Below are 24,018 nucleotides of genomic sequence, written 5' to 3'. Positions count from 1 at the left end.
TATTATATAATTAAAAACAGATCAAATAATTGTAGTCCAGAGAGAAATTTGCCCCCTCCTAACGCAACAAACACCAGGATTGTATCTGGATATTTAAAAAGGTTTTGTGAGTCCAGAATGCTTTCCTCTTCCTCTTAATAGTATCAGAACAAACTTGCTGGCAATTAAAAAGGCAGATGACACTGGACGGTGGTGTTGCGTGCCTTTAATCCCAGCACTCGGGAGGCAGAGGCAGGCGGATCTCTGTGAGTTCGAGGCCAGCCTGGTCTACAAGAGCTAAAAGGCTCCAAAGCTACAGAGAAACCCTGTCTTGAAAAACCAAAAAAGTAGATGACATCAGTCAAAAGCAAAGAGCTCAGCCTGAGAATATACATACAAGTAACACAGAGAATGAGCAAGTCATATTTAGGAATATATATATGCACATACACATATGCATGCAACAACAATTTTTTCTTTTACAGTCCCAAATGTGAAGGAGAAGCAGGAAAGGGTACATGGGTGGGTTTGGAGGGAGAAATGTAATTATATTAAAATCCCAAACAATACAAATAAGCCAATTGTTAGACCAGATTACAAACAAATCTTAACTTATGTTGGCAAGAACTCACGTGCAGAGCTCTGCCTGACAGTGTCTCTTCCCCTGGAGCCCTAGATCATGGAAGCACAGCCTTTAGTAAGACCTCTTGCCTTCTAGGGGATTCTAACTTCTTAGCAGTCTAAGTCTGGGGGAGACCTTGCCTGCTGCCACTGGGTTTTAAACTCATGAAGAAGGACAACAAAGCCTACTTAGTACCCACATCCCGCGTGTCTCCCTTATCCCCTTCTAAGTGCTTCCCTTCCCAGCACCTGAGACACTGACAGACAAGGGCTCACGTTTCACACCTTGAGTGACAAGATGAAGCAGAACAACGAAAGCTCATCTTCCAAGGCAACCATCCTTTGAATCTGTCTGGCACCAAGAGTTCTGGGTTTCATTCTGGGAACTAGCCGACTCAAAGAGTTCTGTTTATATAGGCTCACACCATTTTTAAAGTCCTTGAACATCTCAGTCTGAGGAAAAACAGATCTTTACAAGAGAGGGTGGGCCTACCCACAGCCCCACTGTAATAAAACATGGATCTAATAATGCTGAAAACTGTACTCAAAGGTATGCACAGCTGAGAAGCTGGGCTGAATTTATTTATACAAAAAATGAGATAATTTATGTAAAAGATATTCACAAGGCTGATTACAAAAATGGATATGTATCTTGAAATTTTTCACTTAATTTTCACCAAAGCAACTAAAAATCCAGCAAAGCTGTCGCTAAGGAAAGGTCTCATGGAGCTGGTTATGGTGGCTCATGCTTGTAATTACAGCACTTGGGAGGTCAATTCGAAGGTAACACTGCCTGGAGTTTAAGGCCAGCTTGGGTTACAGGGTGAGACTCTAAAAAAGATGTCTAAAAAACAAAAATATAAATAGTAAGCAAGAGACAAAATATCCCCCCCAAAAGCCCCACAGAGCAGTAACAATGTAATAACCATCTCTTGATTCCTTGCACCTAGCACTCAGACCCACTACAGAGGCTACCAACAATTAATATGTAAATCTTTGTGCTCTGATAAGTTATTGAAAAGAATTTCTCCCCTGGGCAGTCATTCTTGAAAAGCCCAGCATAACTTGAGGATTGCCATCTTTACCCAGGTGGGGCTATCGGTGCCACTATGTCAGTTCTTACACAATATGAAGACAATTAGCCAAATAGTCCTAGTTCCAGGATATATTCATGACGGGAAAATTCAGTATGAATGTTATCGAACTTGTGAAAGAGGGTCTGTCTACTGTATATCCAACGGTGGGAAACATGTTAAAGCCACTTCAGAGAAGCAGCAGAGTACAGGCTTAGCGAAGGAACAAGCTGGGTCAGGCCTATCTTCTTAGCCCAGACCAAGCTACACAAAGGCAGGCATCTAGTTTGCGCATTTTTCTATCTCAGGTGTCCAGGACACTGAAATACAAGGACTATTCCTAGCATTACTCTGCCATGTCCAGTGTTCATTGCAGGCTTGGGACAAATGAAATTTCGACCCTATGATCCCACCATATATACCTGATGTATGGATGACATGATCTGGGCTCCCCTCCCCACTCACAATGGAGAGATGTAACAAGTATCTCAGTCACTCCATAAATATTTATGGCAGTTCTGTGCATGAGAAAATGCAAGAGGGAAGAAGGAACTTCTACTCTATAAACACCTTGCTCCTTAATCATGTGTATTTTCCAATGTTACCCTTCTTCAACATAAATATGAACGATGAAGAGTATTAAGAATTAAAATTCACAGCTGGGCTGTGGTGGCACATGCCTTTAATCCCAGCACTTTGGAGACAAAGGCAGGTGGATCTCTGTGAGTTCAAGGCCAGCCTGGTCTACAAGAGCTAGTTCTAGGAGAGGCTCCAAAGCTACAGAGAAACCCTGTCTTGAAAAACCAACAACACAACAACAAAAAAGATTAAAATTCACATACAATTAACAAATACATTATATGTCAGATAAAAATGTTCAGTTATGAATACCATAGATGCCTTTGAATTGCTTGTTAATTAATCATTTCATTGCTTATTTGTGTTAATTATTGTATTCTGAGACATGTATGTGGGAATTCAAAAATATTTTTTTCTTTCTTTTTGTTTTGAAATAAGGTCTCTATGTAGCCCTGGTTGGCAGGACTGGAACTCAATAGCCCAGGCTGGCCTTGAAAAGAGATCTGACTGCCTCTGCCTCCCAGGCCCTGAATTAAAGGTGTATGCTACCACACCCAGCTCAAAATCATTTCCTTAAATATGAGAAACATTTTCTGTAAAGTTGGAAAGACCTTGTAGATTTGGGGGGAAAAAGTTTATTGAATGGCTTGTACAAATGGAGAAACATCATGGAGGATGTAAAGTCTTTCAACAAGGCACAACAATATGACTTTCACTGTACTTGACTTCATAGATGAGTAAAAGTGACCTCAACCAAGACTTTGGTGTGAAAAAATTCATCCAATTTTTATTTTGGATGAGTAAATTATTTTTATTTTGACTGAGTAAATTACAACAAATATAGTCACAGAGCCCATGCCAATTTTTCAGCTGCAGCAGAACATTTCCATATTTATCAGACTTAGTATTCAATTTTGTTTAGGCTACCTATAAAAAGATTTACTTCCCCAGGCAAAAGGGAATTTTCCCTCAAATATTGGCTTTTCTAGAGAGCTATATTTACAACTTCGTAGACTATCTGGTGTCAAGGAGCCCCTCCCCCGATTTACTCTTTTATCAAACTAAGAAAAATTCTGTATCACAGCACTTACTCTCTATGTAAGTTTGCTCTCAGATCTATTAAGCAAAAGCACAGTATCTGAATGTTTCCGCTAGGAATAGACATGGACGGAGTACTAACAGTACTTATTTGCGATTGTTCTTTATGAGAAAATGTGCTGAGTGCTACTGACTATCCCTAAAGTGATGTAAAAGATAAAGGATTTACAACAGGCACCAAATTGGAATCCAAGCTGAACCAGACACTGGTATTTAGTTCAATAGAAGAGAGATTCCCCACCGGGCTTGACAATAGAGACTTAAGCAACGGGAGAGAAGGGGGAGAATTAAACTAGCTTACTAATTACAATGCAGTTCTGCTCTGCAACACAGGGAAATTTCTATTATAGGGTGGGATTAAGAATTTGCTTTGGTTTAAAAAAATTTCCTCGAGTTTGCAGAAAGTACCAAAATGTTTAGTTATCATTATATCCCAAGTGCAAACTGTTGCAAGTAACATGTGCACACTACTTCTAAACACTTATACCACCTTAAAAATAAACCTTGCAAAGCATGCACAGACAAGTATGCATGGACTTCTATGAGCAGTACTCTGAGGACACTAGAAGCATCAGCTACCCAGTCATAAGGAGATGCTGATATAAATAATGCACCTATCTATATAAGGTAACGTCTTCGAAGTGACAATGTAAAATGAACCGAGTGGAAAATCCAAATTGCAGAATAACGTGTACTGTAAAACCACTCAGATAACACTGGTGTGCACACGAGTGCTTCTTAAAATACATTCCCAAGGAAGACTAACGAAATAGTAACGTGGAGAATGGGTTAAAAATTGCGCTGTTTTCATTTCATGAATAAGGCAGGCATGGGACCGCATGTCCGCAATCCCAACACTCAGGAAGCATAAACAGGGGCACTGTCACAAGTTTGAGGGCCTGTGTAAACTACAGCCAGTCGTCTCCCTTCCCCCCAAATTAATTTTTTTAAAAAAAGACACAGTTTACGGTTCCGTTTCATACAGAATTAAATTTCCAACACATTTACTTACTAAACTACTAAGTGTGACTGGTATATCCTTTCTACTCAAAGCAGAATTAACTTCAAAAGACAGCTCTCAACTTGAGATCGGTAAATATAAAAGACAAGCCAACTTCACTAGCTCCACGTAAAATACATCTTCGCTGTGCAAAGGTATCCAAACACTTCAGCGAGTCTCCGAAAAACTTCAGACACATGGTCGCAAAGAACACTTTCCTAGAAGTTACCTCACAAAAATCCCGGTCTCAACATTAACAATGTAACTTACAAATGGGTTGACAATTGCATCGGAAATGAAACTCTCTTACAACTAAGACTGAGAACGATTTGGGTTCTATGAAAAGACTCGGTACTGGCCCAGTTAGACAGCCACAGTCCCCGGTACATCCCATTTATAAACCTTAATCTCTAGAGATCAGACAAAATTCGAAGGAAGAGCAGAGCGAGGTGGTTAGCAAGAATCCCTTAAAGGCAACTTCCCACGAGCTTGGAGGCACCGGCTTGTTACAGTTCGTTCTAGAAACCAGAAAGGGGATTTAACGGGAAGCCGCCGCCAGGCAGCGACAGGCAGGACACGCGTTCCCCAGTGCCGGGCTGTAGGAAGGCAGCGACACGGGTGGGGGCAGCGGGACCGGGCCCGGGGCTGCCGGGGTCTGGCCGCTCGGGTGGGCCAGGCGAGGAGAGCGGGAACGGGGTGCGGGGCTCGCCGGCGGCCGAGCGGGCGGGGCGGCGCGTCAGGCGCGGCGGCACGTGTGCGCGGGGCGGCTGGGAGGCAACCGGCGCCGCCGCTGCACGGGCCGGAAGGGCCGGGGCCGGGCGGGAGCGGCGCACGTGGGCTGCGGGGCCGCTGTCCGCCCAGCCGGGCCCGACCTGCGCCGCTCGGCCGACGAGCTCCGAGGGCCACCGGGTCAGGCCGGCCGGGGACGTGGTGGTGGTGGCCGGGGAGGAAGGATCGGCTCGCCGGGCGGCCGGGGCCGCCGATTGGCTTACCTCCGCCTGTTTCCGGACCACATTGTCGGGGCTGAGCAGGTTTCCTAGGAGCAGGTAGAACTGTTGCTGCTCCGCCGCGGCCGCCGCCATTGCGCTAGGCGTGAGAGAGAGAAGGAGGGAGCCGTGAGGCGCGCTGGCGGGCCGGCGGGAGGGTTGGGGGCGGGCCCAGCGCGGCGACCGGCACCAGCGGCGGCGCGGGGCTAAGGGGCCGGGCGGGCAGGGCGGGGCCGAGGGGGGGGCGAGGGGAGGCCGGGGCGGGGCCCCGCGCCCTCTCACCCCGCAGCGGCCGCAGGCGCCGGCGTCTCATTGGCTTGCGGCTCTGGGAGGGGCGTGTCCGAGACCGCCCCCCCCGGAGGGCCGCGCCGATTGGCCACGCACCCCGCGGTGTCGTCACTCCAGCGCGCGCCGGGAGGCGGGGCCGGCGGGTGTTCGCGGAGGCTGGGGGGCGGCTGCGCGGCTAGGTTTTGGGGGGGTTTCGGGGGCGCTGCGGGGCGGGTGGGGCGGAGCCGGCCCGGCCAGGCGGCCTGCACGGGTGTGAGGCCGGGCCTGGGAGGAGGGGCCAGCTCCTGAGCGCGGGAGATTTCGGCGCCGCCGCTGGGAGTCCCTTCCGTGCGTGGCCCGGGCTGCGGCCGCGCCCTCGGGGTTTGGAGCTCCAGGGTCCTCCCATCCCGATCGCCCCAGCAGCCGGCCCCTCCGGCCTCCAGCCTCTGCAGACCCCTCTGTCCGTCTGTCCCTACGATCTCCACCACCCCCGGGTTGTGACTCAGGCAGCCCCTTCCCGCGGCTGCCCTGTGACTCATGTCCCAGAGCTGCCCCATAGAGGGGTGGCTCATCCTGGGACTCTCCCGCCACACCCCTCCGCCCGCGATCATAGCACACAGGCTCTCACTCGGCATCCGCGACCTATCCTGGGGTTTGGGGCTTCTTGGTTCTCTAAGGTTGGGGGAAGTCGTAGGACATCCCCTAACTAACTGATCTTAGGGAGAGTTGATGCGGGCCAGCATGGAGGGGCCTAGGTAGTCATCGTCTCTCCGTCTACCTCTCCCCAGCTTCTCTCTCCCTCCCTCAATCCCTCTGTCTCTCTGTCTTTCTCTCTCTCCTCTCTCCACTCCAATGCTTGGACACTAACCTCGGTCTGACTTTCTAGCTGGAGCTGCCTAAGCCGGAGAGAGCAGAGCTCAAATCAAGGAACTGGAGGAAGACGCCTACTTAGAATCATGACCACCATTTACAATCTCAAATGTTCATATCAAAATAAAGAATCGACTCCCAAATTAATGTATGAAATGGCCTGATATTGGAAATAAAAGAAAATAAAAAGATTATCTCAAGTTGGAAACTAGTTCTACAAAACAGATGTGCTAGCTTCCTGTGGAGAAAGAACTCAATCAGGGTGGTGATTCTGTTGTAAAAACCTTGGCTGGCTCTCACAACTACAGGTTTATTCAGGGCTATTGCCCAGACTCTGCTCAGAGCCTACTGTGTGTCCAAATCATTGCCTAGGCCGAGGAAGAGAAATTATGTCCTATCAAAAGGACACTACCTCCCCTAAGGAACAGGTTTCCCAGCCGGTGGCCTGCAGGTAAGATCAGCAACTCATAGGATTTAACTTGAAGTTTTTATTTCTTGTTGGTGATTCTGCTCTTTGAAAATCTTAAATATTTTCTCTTAAGTGATTTTAAAGATTGCATCATCTGGACCCAGGGCTTGCAGATTCTGGCCAGAGGCCCCGGGATCCACTTGGAATTGTGAGATCCAGCCACGACTAATGGAATTTGGTTGATTTCTGGAGAAAGTTTGACCCTCTGGTTTTAGCTGCCATGCTGGTAGAGTTCTTTCTCTATAGGAGGCCAGCACAATTGTTTTGTAGACTTGGTTTCCTCAGAATTCATTCTTTGGCCACATTATTTTTTCAAGGTCAGACCATTTCTTACATTAATTTGGAGTTGATTTATGTTGATATACACATTTATGTGTGTGAATAGTGGTTTTGATTCTGAGTAGATGTCTGCCTCATTCAAAATTCTTAAATTTGGGCTGGAGAGATGGCTCAGAGGTTAAGAGCATTGCCTGCTCTTTCAAAGGTCCTGAGTTCAATTCCCAGCAACCACATAGTGGCTCACAACCATCTGTAATGGGGTCTGGTGCCCTCTTCTGGCCTGCAGGCATACACACAGACAGAATACTGTATACATAATAAATAAATAAATATTTTTAAAAAATTCTTAAATTTGGGAAAATTACATACTGATTTTTTTAATTAACTAGAGTAACAGTGAAATAAAAATTATGTAGAGGCTTGCTCAGGGTATGCCTGATTTCAAGTTTTTGCTTAGTACCTGCTATAAATAAAATATATTATAGATACTTATTACATGATATAATTTATTTAATTATATACAATATAAAATATATTTTGCTTATATATTATAAATATATATTTTAAATATAGATATATATTTAAATGGCAGTCTATCCATTGCACATATGCAGGGATTGGGGATATAAGTCAGTTGGTAGCATGCTTGCCTAGCATACATGAGGCCCTAGGTTTGACATCGCTGCTTTAAAGGAAGCCTGAAGATTCATGCCTGTAATCCCAGCACTCAGGATGTGGAGGCAGGAGGATCAGTTGTTCATCCTTGGCATCCAGGGCGGCCTGGTCTACAGAAGGAGTTCCAGATAGGCTCCAAAGCCACAGAGAAATCTTGTATCAAAAACAAGAAACAGGGCTGGAGAGATGGCTCAGAGGTTAAGAGCACTCACTGCTCTTCCAGAGGTCCTGAGTTCAATTCCCAGCAACCACATGGTGGCTCACAACCATCGGTAATGAGATCTGGTGCCCTCCTCTGGCATGCGGGCATACATGGAGGCAGAATGTTGTATTTTTTATATTTGTTTATTTATACATAACAAATAAATCTTAAAAAAACAAAAACAAGAAACAACAACCAAAAAAAGGCAAAATATACATGAAAATTTAAAGGCAATAGGACATTAATAACATTTTATATTGATAACATGTGCAAATAATATATTGGGTTAAAGGCTATTAATCAGATTTACAAAGTATATTACATATATTGATCATTTCAGCTGTTTCTCTTGTTAAAGCGTGACTGGTTAGGAACTCAAATAATATGTGGTTTGCATTTTTGGCTTATATTCTACTTCTATTGAATAGGGCCCTGGAAGAGAATAAAATAAGTAAAAAACAAAGCTGCCTCATGTATTTTTCCGTTTATATGAACTAAAGGACTTGAATAAATCAGTTACCCACAGTGTTTTCTGTTGCTCCCAGTTTTTCGACTTGATGCTCAGGGATTTGGAGACATGGCACAGCACTTTCTGAGCAGTGTTCCTTGCTTAGGAATTTTCTTTCCCTGCTGGTTTGACAGAAACAAAATTGGGGACCTTTAGAAGACAGTTGGCTCAGGTCAAATCTGATCCGGTAGAATAAAAGTTCATGATTGAACATGGGGCCTGGTGGTGCACACATTAGTCCCAGCACTAAGGATGACCTGAGTTTGAGCCCTAGGACCTACACGAGAAAAAAAAACTGACTCCTCCAAGATGTCTGTTGACGTCTACACACGCACACATGAGCACACACGCACGTGCGTGCACACACGCGCACGCACACACACATGCGCACACACATATATACACATACACATACGTGCGCACATGCACGCACGCACGCACACACATGCACACACATACACATGCACACACGCACGCATACACATACGCGCACACATGCACACACACATGCACATGCACACATACGCACAAATACACATACACATGCACACACAGTTAAAACAAGTACTGGTCAAGAGCTAAAGAAAACAGTTTTCTGGATGATGACCTCATTTAAACGTGGCAAATGGATTTAAATGGTGTCCCTTTGCTGCATTTTAAACATGAAATAAAAATAGACTTAACAGAAGGATTTCATTTTAAGATTAATGTTTTTACTTAGAACACAAACATGTTGAATGTAAAAGAATGGAACAAGACACATCATATAAACAGTTCCCACAAGAAGGCTGACAGGACGGCACTGTATCACATAAAAGCATCTCCGGGACAAAAGGTGTCTTGAGAGCTGGGTGGAGTGGGCACCTGAAGCCTGGGGACCTTGAGTTTCAGGTAAGCTGGTGCTCTACCTCAAAAGGCCAAATGAGTTCAATCCTTGGAACCCACGAGAAGGCAGAAGAGAACCAACTTCCCATAAAGTTGTCCTCTGGGCCTGGCAGTGGTGGTGCACGCCTTTAATTCCAACACTTGGGAGGCAGAGGCAGGCAGATATCTGTGAGTTCAAAGCCAGCCTTGTCTACAAGAGCTAGTGCCAGGACAGACTCCAAAGTTACAGAGAAACCCTGTCTCGAAAAACCAAAAAAATATAAATAGAAAAGTTGTCTTCTGAACTCTGTGGGTGTGGGACACTTACACCTACATACATAATCACATCATATAAACAGTTTTTTTTAAAACAAAATGTCGTGTGTGAAGGGTTATTTCGATTACAATTAGAAAGATACAGGTTAAAGTTTTTATGTTAATTTATATGTAAAAGAAACAATGCATGCCTATCTATATGGAGCAGGTAAAGAATCCATGTGTGGAAGGCAGAGAACAGGGAGTTGGCTCTCTCCTACCATGTGTGTCTCAGGGATTGAACTCGGATTGGTCTGCTTCCGCAGCAAGGGCCTTTACTGGCTGATCTATTTTGGCAGCCAAGACACAGAAGTTTTAAACATACACAAGCATTAAGACCCAAATAAATACACAAAGTAAAACCTGACCCACTTAAAAAAGACAATTCAGTGAGAGCAGTTTGGGACTTTAGATCCCACTCACAGCAACTGACAGGTTAACAGGCATATAGCGAGAAACCAGAATGGAGATGAGACACCCTGCAAACCCAGTGCCTCTACTAGATTTGCACAGGACATGCCACCCAATAAGAGCTATGAACACACATTTTCCTCCAGGGCATGTACAGCGTGGTCCAGAACGGATCTTATTTTTAAAAGGTTGGGATCATAAAACACCTGCTCTCTGACCACAATAGACTGAGATTAGATACAAAAAATCAGAGAGCTTGACATATATGTGGAGATTCACCAGTACAACCTTCAGGGGCAGCTATATTAATGAAGTCACAAGAGGAATTAGACAAGACCAGAGAATAATGATAAAACCTTCACACAGCAACACTTACAGACTCCATGACAGCAGGCTCACAGGGAAATCAGAGCTACATCGATGTAGGAAAAGATGCAAGATGCTAGGAGAATTGGTTCCTTCCAGTAATGCCAGCACTTGGGAGGCCGGGCTCCCCAGTGCTGGAATAACAGGACTGTGCCATCATGCCTAGCTCCCGAGTTTTGGCAATGGTCCTGTAATGGTTAATTTTGTTTTGTTTTGCTTTCAAGTTGGCTATTTTGTGGTACACAGTTGTCTGGTAAAACACAAGGCCACCGCTGTGAAGGGATATAAGGAATGTGATTTAACATTTGCAATTAACCAACAGATTACCCTCTGTGAGGTGTGTTAATTTTCTGCAATTAACTGAGGCCCTGATAAGAACCATCAGATGAACTTACATCCCAGGAGTGGATGAACCGCTAGGCTCATTCTTCAAAGCGACATCAGACACAAATACTCAAATATTCTATGAGATGCTCAGAATGCACGGTTACCCCGTGCCTGAGGCGGGGCAAAGGGAAGAAGAGGTGAGGGAGTAGGGGACTACTGATACTTATGTATCAGTACATAAGTACCTTCTTTTAGGGGGTGCCATAGTTACCTCAAATGTCCACTTATGGGCACAGCCCATAGTCACCAGGGAAGAGCGAGCTGCAACTGAGGAGCTGTCTGGCTCAGACAGTCTGTAGGCGAGTCTGTGGGAGAGCCCAGCCAGTGGTGGGAAGGTTGAAAGCCAGTGGAGGAAGCCGTCAAGCAGCCGTTCCCCTTTGGTTCTGCTTCCAGGCCCTGCCTAGTTCATACCTTGCCCCCCCCCATGATAGACTATAATTTATGAAGCACAGTAAACTCTTTCCAAGTTCTTTTGGTCATGGTGTTTATTCTGAGTAGCAGAAAGCAATCTAGGACCCGGGTGACGAAGAGGTTCATGAAGACAGCAATGGTCACGAATGTACAATTCCAAATATCCTAATCTAGCAGCTATAAGCTTTTCAAGGTTGAACTTGGGCTGGGGAGATGGTTCAGACTGTGAAGGTACTTGCCAGAAACTCTGACAACCTGAGTTTGATCCCATGGCCTATGTGGTGGAAGGCGAGAACTGACTCCCAAAAATTGTCCCCTGACCTCCACGGGCACTCAGTCACATAAGCACCGACATACATGTGCAAACCCATACGCATGCAGTAAATAACAATTTTTAAAACATTCTGAACCAAGACTGGTAGCACACACAGTGGAACATATTAGTCCCAGCTCTCCAGAGGCAGAGGCAGGCAGGCTGATCTCTATGAGCTTGTGACCACTGGGTCTACCAGGGATAACCAAGGCCCAGAGTCTCAAAAAAGCAAAAAACAAAACTCACCCCCCCAAAAATAAACCAAACCAAAAACTAAATGAAAAAGATTCATTTTTATGACACACGATCATATTCCAATAGTTATTTTAAAGTACGTTACAACTCTGAAGGCGATTGATCTTGACCTCAATTACTGAATCTTTTTCCATCATTTATCTGTATTTTTTACTTGTGTTCAGAATGTATGGATGACAGCATTCATGACCCTTAATCTCTGAACATTCCTATGCCAGCATTTGGGGAGAGAAAGGACAGGTTGACTCCAGCAGGACTCAGCCTTCTTTGTTATTCACAGAAAACCTCACCATGGGTTGGATGCTCAGATACCCTCACCACGGGATGGATGCTCGGATAACCTCACCACGGGATGGATGCTCGGATAATCTCACCACGGGATGGATGCTCAGATAACCTCACCATGGGATGGATGGTCGGACAACTTCACCATGGGATGGATGGTCGGATACCCGGATACCCTCATCACGGGATGGATGCTCGGATAACCTCACCACGGGATGGATGCTCGGATAACCTCACCATGGGATGGATGGTTGGACAACTTCACCATGGGATGGATGGTCGGATACCCGGATACCCTCACCACGGGATGGATGGTCAGACAACCTCACCACGCGATGGACAACCTCACCATGGGATGGATGCTCGGATACCCTCACCATGGGATGGATGCTGGGATATGCTTAGCCTCGAGCCCTGCAAAAGCACACCCAGGAAACAGTACCTGTGTGACATCACATCTCACTCTCACGGCTACTGCAGGATAGACTTTTAGCAGCCTCAAGGCCTTTCTGTCCTTTTTCCTCTCTTCTGTCCACCCTTTGCACTTTGTACCATATTTAACTACATTAGTATTTCATGAGCATCCTTGTCATGTGTGTATGGAATAGATATTGGATGGTCCCTGTCGCTATGATGGTGGTTGCAGTGCTGGGGAGGTGGAAGACAGAGTTCCGTCCCTCCATTACTATTCCTTTCTGAGGAGGTCTTACTACAGAAATCAGGTTGGCCACACAATCACAGTCTTGTGCCTCTACCCTCTTAGTGGTAGGGTCACAGGCGTACGCTACCACACCCTCAGGCTTACGGTCTTGCGAAGGGAATGAGATAATGAACAAATGAACTGAGAAGATAATTTCCCACAGTGATACCTGAAGGACAGGATCAAGACTGACTGGAGGGGGAGGGGCTACACTAAGGTCATGGTCTTTGAGAGATTTTATGCTGAGAAAGAAGAAAGATGAGAAGAAATGGAGGTGTGGAGAAAAGAGCCCAAGCTCGAAGGGGAAAACGAATCACGTACTGTGTTGTAGAGAGGAGAAAAGCATACGGCCAGGATGAAGGGAGGCGGGTGGGGGTGGGGTGGAAGGCACCTACGGGCTGGCCGCCACCCAGGCATTGTCTCAGTTTAGCTCTGTGACTTGCTCTAAGGAAAACCACTGGACCAAGGAAGCCAGTGTGGAGGCCAACATTTGTGATCCCAGGACGGGATAGGCAGGACCTCCCGCAGAGGGCCAAAACAAAGCCAAGGAGGGAAGGAAAGTCAAGGTGCTGGGGACTTTGGGAGGCCATTGCTATGCTGTGTGGAAAGTAGTGGCTTGTTCTATTAGGGTGGCAGTCAGCAGCAGTGTTCAAAACAGTCAATTGTAGCTAGTTTTTTGTTTGTTTTTTAACCTCGGCTGAGCGTGGTAGCACACCTTCTATCGTAGCACTAGGGAGGCAGAGGAAGGTGGACCTCTGTGAGTGACTTCCAGGCCAGTCTGGTGTGCTCTCCGTTGTAAATTCCAGGAGGACATAGAGACCCTATCTCAAAAAACAAAGAAAAAGCCAGGTGGTGGTGGCGCATGCCTTTAATCTCAGCACTCGGGAGGCAGAGGCAGGAGGATCTCTTGAGAGTTTGAGGCCCAAAAGGCCCAACAGGCTCCAAAGCTGCAGAGAAACCCTGTCTCGAAAAACAAACAAACAAAACACAACTTGTAGTAGAGAGCCCCAACTGGATAGGTCCCTGAGCCAGGGAAAGGCCCTAAAGAAGATTCATGAGATTCACGTTAAATCTTCCTCTGGTTAAGTTCGGGGCTTGGGGTTTGATGGCATTAAATAAATGAGAAGAAGGTGTATATGGTGTGTGTGTGTGTGTGTGTGTGTGTGTGTGTTACATGCATGTATGTGCCAGTATGTGCAATGTGCATGTGGAAGCTGGAGGATGGCCTCCAGTGTCCACTGCCTTTGCCCCGAGATCAGATCTCTTGAACCAGAAGAGAAACTGTCTGGCTTACCTGGCCAACAAGCTCTTAGCAGCTGCCCATCTCTGCCCCCTAACATTTAAATTACAGACCACACAGTCATGTCTCACTCTTTATATGGGTGCTAGTGATTTGAACTCAGGTCTGTATATGTTAAGAATGAGAGTTGTTAGCCTGTGAGCACCCTGACCTCAAATTCTTTGTGTAACTAAGAATGATTCTAAGGAACTGTGATCCTTCTGCCTCTACCTCCCAAGTGTTGGAATTATATAGGTGAACTCCACCATGCCTGGATTTCTCTCCATTTGTGATTGCAAGCATTTCTTTAGTACTTAGAACTCGCTAATGATTGGGAAGACCTTTGTATGGGCAAGCAGATGCAAAAGGAGTCATTCCATTATCTTTGACAAAGGTTTTTTTTTTTTAATCTTTTCCTTACATATCAAGGGAGGTATTTTCTTTTAAAGTGTTTTTTTAATATCTATTATTGTGTGTGCACTTGTGCGTGATGTGTGTATGTGGGTACCTGTGCCCTGGCAATAACGAGGTTAGAGGACAACTCTAGAGAGTGGGTTCTCTCCTTCCCCCTTTACAATGGGTTCCAAGGTGGCCAAGCTTGGGCAGCAAGTCCTTGGCCCGTGAGCCATCTCACTGGCTCCAGTTTTCTTTAACTGAGCTCTCCTTACTTCACCCCTTCCTGAGCAATGTGGAGTTAAAGCCTCACCTGAAGAGTGAGATCAAAACAGGACTGAAAATATTTGAAGCGCTGACACCTCCCGTTGTAATCTAAGCATTTGCATATTTTTTGTTCACATTGACCCCTCTCATTTTAATCTTAAGCATTTAGATTCTTTCGTTCATGCTTACGTTTTTTATTTGAGCATTCAGAGAATGGTCCCCGCCCTTTTGAAGAATGTGTGCAGGGTATAGGGAAAGTAAGAATGTGTTTTCAGGTCCGTGCGCCTTGTAAAATGAGATGAAAGTGGAGCTTTGGGGGTAACCGCGATGACATGTTGGAGCGCACACTGGGAAAGTAGGCAGAAAGTGAAAATGTACTTTTAAACTTGGGTGGGTGCTTAGGACAACTTTTGAAAAAAATTTACTGTGTGTGTATGTGTGCATGTGTGTGCGCGTGCGTGCGTGTGTGTGCGCATGTGTGCGTGTGTGTGCGCATGTGTGCGTGTGTGCGAGCACATGTGTGTGTGTGCATGCACACAGGCACACAGCCCACATGTGGAGGTCAGAGACAGCTCTGTGAGAGGGTTGTCTTTCCACCTTCGTGTGAGTTCCAGACACAGAGCAGAGCAAGGTGAGCACTTTATGCATGGAGCCATCCGCCTGCCCATTATAGCTTTTCGCATCCTTAGTGATGAAGTGCTTCCTCCTCTGTGGCAAGGGGTCAGGGGTCCCTGCTCCTGTCCCACTGCCCCATGGCTGCCCTCATCTGTGTTCGGGAGGGTCAGACCAGGTCCCTGGGGTGTCTTCCTGCATTAGAGCATTGCCAAGTCAGCCAGCCATTGTGCTGCAATAGAGCATCCTCCAGAGCAGCCAGCTCCTTAGAGCTGTTTGCCCCGGGGCTTTCGGATCCATGTCCCTACATCTTCCCTGGTTTTTAGGGGTGGGGGGGTCTTTCTTTATCATCCGCTGTCATTTGTGGTAACCGCTAACAAAAATGACAGCAGTCTTAGTCAGTCAGCTACATGCTCTCTGGCTTTCTGTGTGCTCTAAAAGCCAGCAAGTCAAGGATCGTAGATGCTATGTGGACTTCTAGAGAACAGAGCACATTTCCTGAAGAGGAGCACACATAATTATTGGCCACTTATATTCTCTCTCTCTCTCTCTCTCTCTCTCTCTCTCTCTCTCCCTCTCCCTCTCTTTCTCTCTCTCTCTCTCTCTCTCTCTCTCTCTCTCTCTCTCTCTCTCTCTCTTATTTATCTATTTGAGATAGGGTTTCAGGTAGCCTAGGCTGGCCTTGGACTTAAATAGCTGAGGATAGCTGAATGTTTGTTAGAGGGAAGAGGGGATTTCTTGAGACAAGGTCTTGCTCTATATCCCTGATTGATTTGGGATTCAACATATAGACCAGATTGGCCTCGGATCCAGAGCGGATCCTACCTTTGCTTCCCTAATGGGGTCACAGGCATGAACTGTCACATCTGGTTTTATGGATTTTATTCGATGCTGGAGACTGACCTCAAGGCTCCAAGCCTGCCAGACTAGGACTCTACCTACTGAGGCACTCTGCCAGCCCCACTAACTTTCCATCTTACAACTGTCTGGTGCCCTCTTCTCTCTAGAGACACGAGGTCCCAACCCAAAGCCGCCTGTCCTACTGGTGCCGGTGCCACCCACCGTTCACAAGCAGGAGGTGGCAGAACTGTTTAGGGAGCTCCATAGAGTGGAGGCTTTGGTCCATTATCTGATTATTTTCTTAGCAAGGTGTCACTGGTTTTACCCTGGTGAGGACACTCGGTTCTCTAGGATGAGGCTGAGTGGGTGGTTCATTATGTAAGCCGTTTGGCTACTGAATGTTTGATTGGGTTTCCCCACAATGAAGATGAAATATTTCCCCTCATTTACATAGATAAACACGCTCACTCCTGAAAGGACATGACCATAGCGTCCGGGAGCCCAAAGCAGGGGGTCCAGAGACTTCAAACAGAACATGGTGGGATGCTTGAGAAGTCATTCCCGCTGACAGCCATTCTGCCTTGGTATACCTCTTTTCTACTGGAATGGGGGGAGTGCATCCTGGTGGGTTTCATTTAAATTACTTGGTAAATATGAAGCGAAGAAATAAAAAATGAATATCAGAATTATAAAGGAAACCAGGTCTTTCTGTCCCAGGAAATAAAGAGTAGAAATTGCAGTGGGCCAGAGAGAAGCCGGATCGACCTAACCGTGACTTACGTGGATGTTGCAAAGATCCTGGTCAGGAAAAGTGGCTGCGCTCATACATGGGCCCTGGTAAGGTTTCTCCCTGGAACCACCTGTGTAAGAAAAAAACTCACGTCTTACGGTTCCGGATGTGACACACTGTGGGTCGTGAGGCCAACACTGCTCTAATCAATCAAGTTCATAGAAACAGTGGGCACCTCTTCTTCAATCTTTCATCCTTGGTTTCTGTCCCCTAGACTTTCAAATTCACTTCCTCTGACATCCCCTCCCCAAAATGCTGCACCTCCAACCCTGGGGAACAGGAAAGTCCAGGAGACCCCTCGATCTCAGCCAGGAATACCTCCCCTCTGTGAAGCCCTGCGGTCTTCTCTGTCTGCAGGGAGCTTGAGGGTTACTTACAGTAGTCAGGGCTGTTTTCGGCACTGGGCTTGCTTCAGTCATAGGATGGCACTAACCCCACAGTTCTGACCTCACAGCTCAGAGAGGTCACCATGGAGACATGAGGTTGCAATTGTGACCTCCTGCCTGTCAGCCACCAGGGGCCATTTGAGTTGGCCCACCCACCAGCTGCAGGGGCCTGAACTTGTAAATTTGGATAATACAGGGCAAGTAGACGTGAACCCATAAAAGGGAAAGTAAGCTACTGGCCCTGGAGAAGAAAGCTCAAGGAGTCAAGGGGCATCGGGATGGGGCACAGATACACCACCAGCTTCATCTTTGAGCCGATGAGGAGTCTTTTTACCCGTGGATTTCAGTGTTCCGTTTTTTTCTGTACTAAACACCATCAATCTCACAAACATATATAAAATTATGTGGAAGCAATAGGAAATTCCATATTAAATCAGGCTCTGGCACTTGGTTTTGTAATAAAATTCTTATATGACATATGCACTTCAGTTGGGTTTTATATTTTCCTTAATGCCCACTTGGCTACAGTTATTGCTTTTCTATTCTCTTTATTAACTCAGAACTAAACAATACAGAAAACTGGCTTTAAATTCCTTGTAGGATCCTTGAGAAAAATGCCCGGAGGATACCTGCCTAAGAACCAAAATATTAGGACAAGCTCTACTGAGGAAAATGAAGATAAGAGCTGGGTGGTGGTGCACGCCTTTAATTCCAGCCCTTGAGAGGCAGAGGCAGGCAGAGCTCTGAGTTTGAGGTCAGGCTGGTTTACAGAGTGAGTTCCAGTACAGGCTCCTATACTTGATTGCTTGGTCCCCAGTTGGTGAGACTGTTTGAGAACGTTTAGGAGGAGGTGTGGCCTTGTAGGAGGAGGTGTGGTCTTGTTGGAGGAGATGTGCCACTGGAAGCGGGCTATGAAGTTTCAGAAGCCCATGCTAGGCCCAGTGTCTCCTTTGCTTGAAGCTTGCAGGCCAGATGTCAGCTCTCAGCTACTGCTCCAGCATCTGCCTGCCTGCCTGCCACTGCCCTCCCTGTCATGATGCTCAGGGACTAAGCCTCTGGAACTATAACCAAGCCGCTAATTAAATGCTCTTCCTCTATGAGTTTCATTGGTCCCAGTGTCTCCTCTCAACAGAACAGTAGCCAAGGCGAGGTCCTTCAGCTATCCCTGAAGCAGCCCTGATCTCTCAGACTCTCAGACCTCAGCGTTACATCTGCCCACTCACACACGGCACACTCTTGCTTCCCCCTACAAGCACTAGTTTTATTTTAGGGAATGCTGAGCCTGTGTACTTGAAAAATAACGAAAAAATAGTTCTGAAATGTTCACATTTAAATGAAGTAACATACAGCTCATTACAGAGCTGAAGGGAGGCCAGGAAGCCACGCTCTCTCCCCAGCCTCGCCTGCCCTGTTTGTGAGCGTGATACTGCGGAGAACCAGTACAGGGCTCTTCCTTTAGGTGTGTGGCTTCAAACTGCCTCGCAGATCTGGTGAGACCACTCAGCTAGTGTGGAAGCTGGGCCACCACCTCACATAATCCAGACAAAAGCCAACTTTCTTCTTATTCGTTTACTTAGTTTTAAATTGTATTTATCTATCCTTTGAGACTCTCATACATGTGTACAACGCTTTCATTTGCTTTGGAGACAGCATCTCACACTGCAGTGTAAGCTGCCCTGAAACTCACTGTTAACCCAGGCTGGGCTCCCACCTGATACAACCCTCCTGCGTCAGTCTCCTGAGTGCTGAGATCACAGGCGTGAGCCGCCGCACCTGGCTGGGCTTTATTTGCTTATTTTCCATCAGCAGGCTCTAAATGCCACTTGAAATCAAGCACGACCACATTCGTGAGCATCTCCTTCTGGCTTGTGATGGTTTACTTCAACATGGAGAGCCAGTTCTGCAGACCTTGCCCCTCAGAGGACCAGTCTGAGGCAACCCACACAAGTTTTCACAATCCTTTGGCTCAGATATTCATGTCTGTGGGGAACGCAGACCTTTGGTTGCTTTCTGTCCTAAGCCTTCATGTGTAAGACTCAAATTTGTAGGGGCTGGGCAGATGGTCCAGTTCTTAAAGTGCTTGCCTTGCAAGTCCAAGGACCCGCGTTCAATCCCCGGTACCTACCTGAAGAAAGGAAAGAGCTGGGTGTGGAGACGTGTGCTCACACTCCCAGTGCTGAGGGAGTGAAGACGGGGAGACCCTGAGGCTCTGGGGACAGCAGTCTGTCTGTCTTCCCTGTGAATTCCAGGCTGGTGAGAGAGGGACTGACTGCGTCTCAAAAGGGAAGGCGAAGAGCTCCTGAGGCACTCGAGGTCACCCCTCTGTCCTCACTTGCACACTTCTTCCCTGGCCCACATGTACACACACACACACACACACACACACACACACACACACACACACACACCTATACACAATCGAACGTCTAGTGGAGACACCCTTTTAAAGTGTTGATTTATTGAACCTGAAGGGACCACTGGATTCCAGTTCACCCTGTTAGCGCTCATGGAGTTCGCTTCACAGAGGACGAGACCTGGAGCAACCTGGAGATTAATGATTTAATCTGCAACTGAACCTTTCAAAAAAGACCTTTGCTGGTGAAGGATCGGAACAGACAGTCCTCCACAGAACATGTACAGTTAGCCAACAATCGCATGAAAGGTGTTGAGCATTAGTCATGGGGAAATGCAAATCAAAGCCATAATGAGATGCCACCCCACACCACTGAAGTGGCTGGAGTGTGGGAAACCAGAATCCTCTTACGCTGTTGGGTGCGATGCAAAGTGCTGTGGCAGAACAGAAAACGGTTCAGCAGTTGGTCTTCAAGAAACTAAACAGAGGGAGGCAAGATGGTTTCTCTCTCGCACACATACACAAACACACACAAAGAGTTTCACTCTGTAGCTCACTATGTGGGCCAGCCTAGTCTCAAACTTGTAGAGACTATTTTACCTCAGATTTTGGAGTCTTGAATTTATAGATAAGAGCTACTGTACTGAGATAAAAACTAATAAATTCTGATCCATTCTATACTGTTGAATTAACCTTAGACTCCTTGTCCAGGGGACAGAAACAACCACAGAAACGGCACTGGGTCTGTTTATGTGATATAACCTGAAAAGGAAATCTATGGAGAGCGAGCAGATTGTGGATGTGTAGGGTTAGGGGAGAATGTGAGATGAGAATTTAAGATTATTTTTTTTTAAAGATTTGTTTATTTATTATGTACACAGTGTTCAGCCTCCACGCCTGCAGGCCAGAAGAGGGCACCAGATCTCATTACAGGTGGTTGTGAGCCACCATGTGGTTGCTGGGAATTGAACTCAGTACCTCTGGAAGAACAGTCAGTGCTCTTAACCTCTGAGCCATCTCTCCAGCCCTTTAAGATTATTTTTTAAATAAATAGATGAAATGTTGTAGCATGATTACTTTCGTGATTGTACAGCTATAAAGAAACTTACAACCACTGAATCTTACAGTTTAAATGGGTAAATTGTATGATATATGATTATGTCTCAAAAGGACTGGGGATATAACTTAATAGCAGAGGTCTTGTTTTGTATGTATATGGTTCTAGGTTCTGTTCCCAACATCACACACACAGACTCACTGGCTGCCAGAATTTTCTTTCTTATTTCTGAATTTCTTATTCACATCTTAGAGATGTGAGCTCTGCTCTCACGACTCGGAGTTTGGAGAAGTCACGTTTCCTTCCTATAACAATGGCATCGTATGACCTGCTTACCTAAGGTAACATACTCTAAGGTATGTTCTTGTGAACTGAATTTTGCATGCAAGCATTAAACTATGACACTATCAGCTACATCAGTCAAAACCACGGTAGTAGACGAGCATGGCAGCTCACATTTATGATCCCTGCACATGGGAGGCCAACTGTAGGGCCCCCATTTTCCTCCTGGTCTGTTGGCCAGCAGCCCACAAGAACAAAGGGGTAGAAGTGGCTACAGATGGCTTTGTGTGTGAACACAGCAGAGATAGCTCTCTAGGAGACAATTTCAGTGAGTGAGCTCAGCTTTATCCCAGAGTCTAGGGGAGATACAGAATGGGGCAGTGACTGGGGTGTCACCTGATTTGCATTAAACAGCACTTTCCTATCATAAAGCTCCTAGCACAATGTCTAATTATCATAATGGCAGGGGGGCTGTAGGGGTGGGGTGGGGGGGTGTAAGGTTCTGCAGGGAACTGTGTCAAGAGTCATACTAGAGATAAGTCAGACGTCCCAGCCTAGAGACATCCTCCAGAGAAGGCTAGGTAGAGAACAGGAAGCTGTCTGTTTGGGAGAGAGTTGCCTCCTCTGACCAGCAGGGCCTCCAAGCATCCAGCAGAAAGCCAGCATGGTCTACATGAACCCACACCTTCAAAGAAAGAAAACAATAACAATGCAAACCCACTAAAACTTTCCCCAAAAGTTGTAATCTATTCTTTTCTATGTTTTGAGTCATTTCGCTTTCAAACTTAATGAATGAGACAGAATGAAATTTGAGCATAAAAAGTCTTAATGAAGTCATGATTACTATGAGTAAGGCTAAGAACATGGTGATGATTAATTATCATTATCAACTTGACTATATTTAGGTGGGTTCACCTTGGAGACTCACCTCTGGGCATATCTATGAAGAATTTAACCACTGTGGTGACTGCACGCAGTGTGACCACTGCCTCATGCTGCTGTCCCCATGCTTCCCCACCATGATGACTGCACACAGTGTGACCACTGCCTCATGCTGCTGTCACCATGCTCTCCCACCATGATGACTGCACACAGTGTGACCACTGCCTCATGCTGCTGTCCCCATGCTTCCCCACCATGATGACTGCACACAGTGTGACCACTGCCTCATGCTGCTGTTCCCATGCTCTCCCACTGTGATGACTGCACACAGTGTGACCACTGCCTCATGCTGCTATCCCCATGCTTCCCCACTGAGATGACTGCACACAGTGTGACCACTGCCTCATGCTGCTGTCCCCATGTTTTCCCATCATGATGGGCAGTAACCTCAAAGTGACAAAACCAAGTTTATTCTTCCTTAAGTTGCTGTAGTTGCAGTAATGAGAACATTAATAAAAAACATTTAAAAATCCATAAAAATTTTACCTTCCAAATTTGGCATTGTGAAACTGGAGCACTCACTGCTCCTGCAGAGGTCCCAGGGTCTGTGTGAGATGCTCACGATCCTCTGTAAGTCCAGCTCCAGAGAACTCAATACTCTCTTCTGTCCTCCGTGAATACCAGGCATGGATGTGGCGCACATGCAGACATTCAGGCAAACACGCATACACATTAAAATAAAAATAAGTGTGAAAACCCACTATGAAACACTCTTTAGTTGACCCTTCTTTACTTCTGTATTAATCCCTCTGCTAAGCTGTTTTTGTGTACTGGTCGGATCTCAGAAACCAGAGGTCAAGAAGCGTATTTAATCTACCCGATACACTACCTCAGTGCCCGTAGCAATGCCATGAACCGGTATTTGCCCAGTAAAAACTGGGGTTATCTGTTGCCTGGTAACAGAGGAGGCTAAACTGATAAATGGAAATAGGACAGTGAAAATGTCGAGGGTCATATTGAATTTCGTGAGAACAGTAAAACTAATGTGAAGCATCTTGGGCAATGAGTGATGTCTACACTCTTCATAAGGTCAAGGACACGCCCAGGAGGCTCAGAGAAGTGAAGAGGAGATGCGGGAGCTAACACGCCTGCTGAGCAATGAGTGGAAAGGGGGCGCCTGCCTGCGTTTCTGAGTCAGGCCACCTTGGCTGAGCACGGTATGGAAATTCTTCATTTGAACTTTGGTCCAGAGTCTGACGTCATTCTGCAAGGGGATCTGCCTTACCACTTACAACTGATAGCGTTTTCTCTTTTTCTTGATTTTACATTATATTTTATTTATCTGTGCGTATTAACCCACCATGGTAGGAGTGGATATTAGAAGACAGCTCTCAGGAGCTGGTTGTCGCCTACCATGTGAATTGCAGAGATCAAACTCAGGTCGTCAGGTTTGGCATCTCTACCCATCTCACCAGTCCCTCTGTGGTGTTTTGATTGTAACTGGGCCCCATAGTCTCATAGGGAGTGGCACTGTCAGGAGGTGTGGCTTTGTTGGAGTGGGTGTGGCCTTCTTGGAGGAAGTGTGTCACTGTGGGGGCGGGATTTGAGGTTTCCTATGATCAGGACACTGCCCAGTGTCTCAGTTGACTTCTTGTTCCCTGAAAGCCAAAACGTAGCCAGCACCATGTCTGCTTACATGCCGCCATGCTCCCCACCATGATGATAATGGGCTGAACCTCTCAAACTATGAGCAAGCCCTCCCCTCCAATTAAATGTTTTCTTTAGAAGAGTTGCTGTGGTCATGGTGTCTCTTCACAGCAATAAACCCTAACTAAGATGCACCCCATAGTGTGTGTGTGTGTGTGTGTGTGTGTGTGTGTGTGTGTGTGTGTCTGTCTGTCTGTCCAGAGGACTGCTTCCAATGTCATCCTCAGAAATACAGCCCATATCCTTGAAAACAGAGC

At 46.3% G+C, this 24,018-nt stretch overlaps 1 protein-coding gene across 3 annotated transcripts in view; it reads right to left on the bottom strand.

The window, feature by feature from the left end:
- The window catches only part of Ipo5 (importin 5), a 49,043-nt gene extending 31,557 nt beyond the window's left edge, over positions 1-17,486 (bottom strand). Inside the window, exons 1-4 of one of the 3 annotated variants that reach the window (XM_085698182.2) lie at positions 17,472-17,486; positions 17,085-17,164; positions 8,623-8,728; positions 5,343-5,436 (exon numbers count right to left, since the gene is read on the bottom strand). In XM_085698182.2, the coding sequence (XP_085554308.1) occupies positions 5,343-5,432 (90 nt within the window). In that variant the 5' untranslated portion in view covers positions 5,433-5,436; positions 8,623-8,728; positions 17,085-17,164; positions 17,472-17,486. Of the gene's footprint in view, positions 1-5,342; positions 5,504-8,622; positions 8,729-17,084; positions 17,165-17,471 lie in introns of those variants that run through there. The other 2 variants (XM_087912310.1, XM_085698183.2) reach the window with 2 other exon arrangements.
- Between the last annotated feature and the right edge of the window lie 6,532 nt (positions 17,487-24,018).

This window comes from Myodes glareolus, chromosome 12 (genome assembly GCF_982192425.1).
Source record: "Myodes glareolus chromosome 12, mMyoGla1.1, whole genome shotgun sequence".
Taxonomy (NCBI): Eukaryota; Metazoa; Chordata; class Mammalia; order Rodentia; family Cricetidae; genus Myodes; species Myodes glareolus.
The sequence above is the reverse complement of the archived record's forward strand: the minus strand, read 5'-3'. Positions and strand labels throughout refer to the sequence as shown.